Here is a 7,227-nt window from a genome sequence, read left to right as displayed (position 1 = left end):
CCCAACAGTCCTGGTTACTCAAGTATTGTGTTAGAACCTTAAAAAGCACGTTGTTTAGCCTTGAGTGCAACAATGGTGATGAAGGTATCTTAATTGTACAAAGAATTTTCTCTGTTTAGCGGAACTTTGGATTATGTGTTAAAGTAAGGGATTGTTTTGTTTATTAAAATACCATTGCTTGCCAATGACATACATTGTATGTTTAAGTCCTAGAAATACAGAAAAGAAAGCCTATAAGGGAAAATGTTGATGGAACACACACCCTCACATTTAGCAGGTGGATGACATTAAAGCACATGTACACCTGAACACCTGTCAGTGATACAATCTTGCACCTTGGTTAGTGCTGTTAGAAATACCCTCATCCCACAGTACCCTGCTTAGATTGTGTATGTTTGCATGAGAACGGGTGCGTGATAACATTTTTTCATATCTGTGAGTCTGTGTGCCGGCATCGGCATGTGAGTGTTAGGTCCGATAATGTTATCAGATGGTTTCAGAAGCTTAGATGTGCAAAGACGCTCTGTAATTTGAGGGTGTGGGTGTGTGTGTGTGTGTGTGTGTGTGTGTGTGTGGGGTGGTGTGTGTTGTGTGTGTGTGTGTGTGTGTGTGTGGGTGTGTGGTGTGTGTGTGTGTGTGCGCGCATCACCATGATGAATTTCTTGGAGCATAAAGGCCCTTTTATATTAGTCAGAATGAGAGACTGGTAGCCTACTGTTGGTTAATGTGTGCTTGTATGTCCATGTGTGGCATGGCAGACAAAGGTAGAAAGCAAGAGGTCAGCGCAGCCTGGTACTCAATGCTGAAGCCTGTGTGTGTGGTGTGTGTGTGTGTGTGTGTGTGTGTGTGTGTGTGTGTGTGTGTGTGTGTGTGTGTGGTGTGTGTGTGGTGGTGTGTTGGTGTGGTGTGTGTGTGGTGTGTGTGTCCTTTCAGGTACACTTAATCTAAAGAAATCCTGCCTACTTTCTGTATGGTTGTCACGTGTGTTCTGCTCTGTTGTGATGTTTTATTTTTGTGTCCACTACAACCTTTTTTAAGTTCCTGTATTTTCCACTCATGCTGAGAAGAAACTTCTGGGTTTGAAGTGTTTCTGTCTGTCTGTCTGTCTCTCCCTCCCTTTTCTTGTCTTTCTCTCTACAAAGTCAACAACTGCACATCTCCTCAGTTTTACAAAAGGCCATCCACTCTCATATTCTAATAAACCATTTAAAAACACTTTTTATTTTAATTTTAGTTCCACACTGCCGGCTATTGTTTTGTGTACATTTTAAATACTGCCGAAAAATGTTTCTTTTTCATTAAACCGAGAAAGACAAGATAACACATTCTTCCTGTTACAAATAATGGTTCCCTGGTTAAGAGAGCTGTAAACCTCTAACAGTGGAGCCGCAGTGCTTTTACAAGAAGATGCCTGACCTCAGTTAACAGAAATACTGCAGAAGGTTTTGGTTGAGCAAACAAGCCCTACAGTAATAGACACAACTTGGTATGCATTGGTTTGGTCATTTAGATAGATAGATAGATAGATAGATAGATAGATAGATAGATAGATAGATAGATAGATAGATAGATAGATAGATAGATAGATAGATAGATAGATAGATAGATAGATAGATAGATAGATAGGGAGTAACTTTAAATATGGTCACAGTCTAACACTCTGACCAAATATGCCTGGTTTTCAGAGCACAGTGGTTCGTTTGGTGTTCCAGGATTTTTACAACCTAGATTTGGTATATGGATGGAGAATAGAGGCTGAGAGAGCGGAAAATTTGTGTGTAAGAGAGAGAGAGAGAGAGAGAGAGAGAGAGAGAGAGAAAGAGAGAGAGAGAAAGACCAGAATGGGGTGAATAAGCCGTTTGTTTGTCCCTCGACTGTCCTCTCTTGCCTTGCCTGGTGCTTGGTGCCTGGTGTCCAGGGTCATTTTCTTTCATAAAGACCACTGCCATCCTTGCATTAGCATTTTCATCGCTGTGGGGGTAACATTCAAGTGTGTGTGTGCTTGGTTGCTTGCTCACTTCGGGCCTTATTATGCAGGGACTTGGGAAGACAGAGAGAGGGGAGCAGGGCCGAGACATCGACCTGACGTCGCTGAGATCCACCATGCCAGCCAGTGGCCCTCTGCAGGTTAGTGCACAGAGAGAGAGAAACGTGTGTGAAAAAGAGGGCATAATTGGGAAAGAGACAGCTAGAGACAAAGGGGACAGACAGAGAAAGAAAAAAATTGAATGAAGTTGTTTTATAGATTCATCTTTCCGTCTGTTTAGCAATGGCCTCTCCTACCTCTTTGTCTCTTCCTTTCTGTTTCTTTCTTTCACGCTTTCATCTCCCTTCTACTCAGTCCTGGTCTATCTATGATTCTGAATCACTGCTCCTGTAGCTTTGCCACAGAGCTGTGGTATGTCTTGCCATAGTGAGAGCTGAGGATCAGAGAGGTTGCTGTGTGGCTCTGTGGGTCCATACTCTATTCTGAGACCAAGTTACGATTGCAACATCCATCGAATATCAATTAGAGCCTGTGTGCAAAGGCTAATAAAGTCCTCTAATGTGCTGCGGGTCAACAGAGCAGGTACTTACTGATGCCAAGAAAAAAGGGGTCAAGGTGGGGTTGGGGACCTAATATAATATTTTGGAGAAAACACTTTTTTTAGTTTAATTTAATTTAATTTTTAAGGCTTTTTCTGTATTATTTTTGAGTATCACATTTCATAGTTTTAGTTTAGTTTTGTTTGGCATTGTTTAAAACAGTGTTTAACTAACACTTTCTTCATATAATCTGACTTATCCTCATTCACTACACTTATAGAAATGCAGACAGTGTCCCTAACACACACTTACACACACACACACATACACACACATACACATACACATAGTGCGTCTCATTGACTTTGTGGGGACCTGCCATTGACATAATGCATTTCCTAGCCCCTTACCCTCACCTTAACCATAATCTAATTCTAACCCTAATCCTAAAACCAAGTCTTAAACCTCAAACAGCCCTTTAAAGTTGTGGGGTCCAGCATTTTGGCCCCACAAAGCTGTCTGAACCCCACAAGCATACTGGTTTTGGACCCCACAAATGTAGTTAAATGAGAACACACACACACACACACACACACACACACACACACACACACACACTTACAGTTCAATGGGCATTCCATTCTTGGTGTCTGTTGCAATTCAACTTCTGCATCAGTGTCAGGGCCAGCAGGCTATCAGTTACTGGTATATTTAGCACATAGTCTGCAGTGAACAAAGTGCTATTACTCAAGAGAAGCTGTTGTGTGTGTTGTGTGTGTGTGTGTGTGTGTTTGTTTGTGGGAGGGGGGGGGGGGGGGGGGCGTGTATGAGTGAGACAGTGACGAGTGTACATGTGCATACTGTATGTTCCATCGTCACACACTAAATACTGCATGCATTATTCACAGTATTTTAAAGAGTTGTGGTTGAAATTAAATCAAAAAGTATCCTTTTTTTTTTAAATGGAATTTGCAAAATTAGGTAATTTCTTCAGTAATTACCAACAATGAATGCCCTAAATCTACTTTTTAATTTTATGTTAATATTACATATGTGTCTGGAATCTTATACATTTTATTTTAGATCACTTCTAACGAGATTTTTGAATGACCAAGGCTTGATAATTATGTCACTGTAACAATTTTGATTAAATTATTTGGAGAACTTGGGGCAGGTATTGGGGGCTTTTCTGCTTGTTGTAAATCAATAATAATAATTTTTAAAAATCCCAAGAAAACTCACTAACAAAGGTATAGTCAAAAAGTATATTTTCAGTACATTTTACCTGATAGCAATCCTACTCAGGAAAAATAGGTTTGCTGCTTGCTAACCATGTCCAAATTTACCTCTCATGAATGCTGGTTTTGTTTATTCATTAAACTAAACACACACACACACATGCACACACACGCACACACACACACACACATACACACACACAAACACACACTTTAAATCCCTGAATCTCCCTCTTGTTGTTTGATGAGTCAAACTTTCATATCAATGAGAACAATACTACCATTTCTTTTTAAAACAGTTTATCTGTAATGTGTGGGATAACTTGTCACAGTGATAATTCTAACCACCGAAAGCTGTTACAGTAGCTGCTGTATGGTTTAGGTGCAATTAGCAAGAATTAAAGTGACTAATATGGATTGTGAATGATGGTACAGACAACCATAGCAGAGGCCTGTAGCGTCCTTTATCACAGATAAGCTGAGAGCGTATGGTACATCATCAGCCACTAGCTGTGGCAGTAATGATCATATCATGTGGCTCAGAATGTAAATGCCCATCATGGACGTTCACAGAAACCAAGTCTTTGCCACAACTATTCATCTAAACCCTGGTCGCTTGATCATATGTTGGCAGATGTGAAGAGAGAAAAGTGGAAATGAGTGTATGTGTGTCCATGTGCATACAGGATGTGTTTAAGAAATTGCTCTCTCAGCATGGTACACATCCGGTATGTCATTGCTAGTGGTTTGTATGTGCATGATTGATGCTTTCATCACTACATTACGCAGGTGTGAGGGCTGCAGAATATTTTAGAGTAAGAGCCATTGTGAGAGCAGCTATATAATTAGATGTGGTTTCCTTTGCAATCTGAAACCTGCCACTGACATTGCACTGTAATCCCTTGTAATATTTATTTTTGTTATTGTTTTTTTTTAACCTTTATTTATTCAGGGAGGTTCACTGAGACAAAACCTCTCTTTTTACCATTTTATAAATGTTATTCTACGGTCTAAGACCCATCCACAAGTACACAGGTTCTTTTGACACAAGGTTTTTTTCCTTCTTTTGTTCTCAAAAAAATCCCATCCACACGTGCACTGTTTAGAAAAATCTTTGTCCACATGAAAATACAAAAACAAAATTGAAGCGTTGTCAAGAGCATTCTAAGCCTACAGGAAGCAATATAACCCCAGTTGCGCAAAGAAAATGTTGACCAATCACAAGCCTGAAAAAAAGCTGTTCCCAGAAGGTTACCCATCAACTAGAAGTCCAACAGTCTTGTCCAAACCTCTGTAGGGCATTCTGATGCCACTGTTCCACAATACAATGGAACTGTACATTAATGTGTAAACATGTAAAAGGTTCTGATAGCAAGCCTGTTACCGTCACTAGTTTGGCCTAGCCCACCATCGCAAGAAATGTCGGCTCTTTTGTAACACATCACAAAGGAGCTGACGATACTAACTAAAAACTCTCTTTTCCCTGTCTACACAAACACCATTTATAAAAGTCTAAACCCTTGCCAGAGTTTTCCAAATGCTCAGTTTTCAATCACCTTAATGGCATTTGTGTGTGGATGAAAGTCCAAAACGCATAGAAAAAGCTGTTATGTAAAAAAATACCTGTGCATGAAGGCTTAAGACAGTCCAAGAATATTAGTAAACATGAACAACTCTCTAAAGTCCAATGTTCAAAAACTCTAACTTGTGATGTAATCAAGTATAAAGTCTGGAACTGAATGATATATAAAGATTCATGAAGACATTTTTTTGTTGTTGTTATTAAATGGCTGAAAACTCCAGTGTTACAGTTTTCACACCCAGAAATCTGATACTTGGTATGGTGAGTCATTGATATCATTCAACAAACCAACAAAAACCTTGATATAGTTTCTTTATTTGTGCAATGGGTCAGTACTCATAATGCACCTTGGTATCTTGGTGTTTTTTCTATACAAGATATTATTTATAAAATTAACTTGACTAAAACGATCTGGACTTACCCTTTAAGTCCTTTTGGGGTATGAGCTGGCTTTACATAATCTGCTGGGAGGGTTTAAATACAGTTTGATGCTGGTGGATTTCTAATTGATCTTCTTGATTTTGAATGGGCTTTCTGAGTTCATGACATCTTTTCAACATCTAGCATAGCTTCAAATCCAGTCCAAAGGAAAGCATGTCATTTGCCAAAATTGGATTTATAGGGTTTTCAAGCTGGGCCCTGTGTGAAGCTGCCATCATAAATCTATTTCTATGGTGTGGAGACTTTACACCTCTAAGTCACTTTCTATGTATGGAGCACAGCAACAAGGCGTGGAGCGCTGATACCAAGTTAATAGGAATCACACAGCCTCTCCAAACACGCAATGTTTCCAAGACAGAACAGTCAAACTCTCAGAAGAAGATGGTCCCTTCATGGTTAAATAAAAGATAAGAGCACCACGTATCTTTCCTAACAATCATACTGTAAAATAGTTTAAAAGCAATCAACAGAGACCATCATCTGGTTTAAGAGTTCACCATTTATTGTGTTTTGCTTGCAAAATGAAGCACCGGTTAAAGAATAACTGCACCCAGGTAAATAATATTGCTTGGCTGCCAACTTGTGATGTTCTTTTGCTAGATCACATCTGGCTGTGGTCATAAATACTACAGATCACACCGCTGTGTCTGACCGCACCCAGCTGAGATCACGGGTATGTTCAGAAGTTCAAGTAATCTATAGAGGGCCAGTGAAGTAATGCTTTTCCTCCATAAGATCTAGTGTGGGTAACCTTTGAAAGTTGGGGCAGGCGGCATTCTCTCTGTGGTACTCTGCTCCAATTCAACCTACTGAAGATGTAAATCTTTATTCTCACAAATGTATACTTTCATTGTTAAAAAAAAATGTACCTTAACAGCCGGCCAAAGTAGTTTTTAGCAAATGTTAGTTAAACGTGAGTAAAGAGAGTGTTGGTGACTATTTTTAGCTGCAGTTTTTGTTTCTTTTCTTCTTCTTTGTTATCATTATTATTGCAGTTCAACATGGACATGACAGGTTGTTCATTTCAAGGAAACATTCTTACATTGAACATATTGACACCACTAACAAACACTGATACAATGAAAAAGAAACAATAGAATAATTATAGTAAAAAAAAAAACATACATCCATCTCCATCCTCTTATCCGGTATCAGGTCGCGGGGGCAGCAGCTCCAGCAGGGAACCCCAAACTTCCCTTTCCTGAGCCACATCAACCATCTCCGACTGGGGGACCCCGAGGTGTTCCCAGGCCAGGTTGGAGAAATAATCCCTCCACCTAGTTGTGGGAGGTGCCCAGGAAGCATCCATACCAGATGCCCAAACCACCTCAACTGGCTCTTTTCGACGCAAAGGAGCAGCGGCTCTACTCCGAACTCCTCAAGGATGACTGAGCTTCTCACCCTATCTCTAAGGGAGACGCCAGCCACCCTCCTGAGGAA

At 40.1% G+C, this 7,227-nt stretch overlaps 1 protein-coding gene across 4 annotated transcripts in view; it reads left to right on the top strand.

Annotated features, from left to right (window-relative positions):
* The first annotated feature begins 1,855 nt into the window (after positions 1-1,855).
* The window catches only part of LOC116672860 (ninjurin-2), a 27,745-nt gene continuing 22,373 nt past the window's right edge, over positions 1,856-7,227 (top strand). For 2 of the 4 annotated variants that reach the window (XM_032504828.1, XM_032504831.1), the window contains exon 1: positions 1,856-2,127. In XM_032504828.1, coding sequence (XP_032360719.1) covers positions 2,032-2,127 — 96 coding nt within the window. In that variant the 5' untranslated portion in view covers positions 1,856-2,031. The remainder of the gene's footprint in view (positions 2,128-7,227) is intronic. The other 2 variants (XM_032504829.1, XM_032504830.1) reach the window with 2 other exon arrangements.

This window comes from Etheostoma spectabile, chromosome 23, assembly GCF_008692095.1.
Source record: "Etheostoma spectabile isolate EspeVRDwgs_2016 chromosome 23, UIUC_Espe_1.0, whole genome shotgun sequence".
NCBI lineage: Eukaryota > Metazoa > Chordata > Actinopteri > Perciformes > Percidae > Etheostoma > Etheostoma spectabile.
This window is presented reverse-complemented; position numbering and strand designations above follow the sequence as displayed.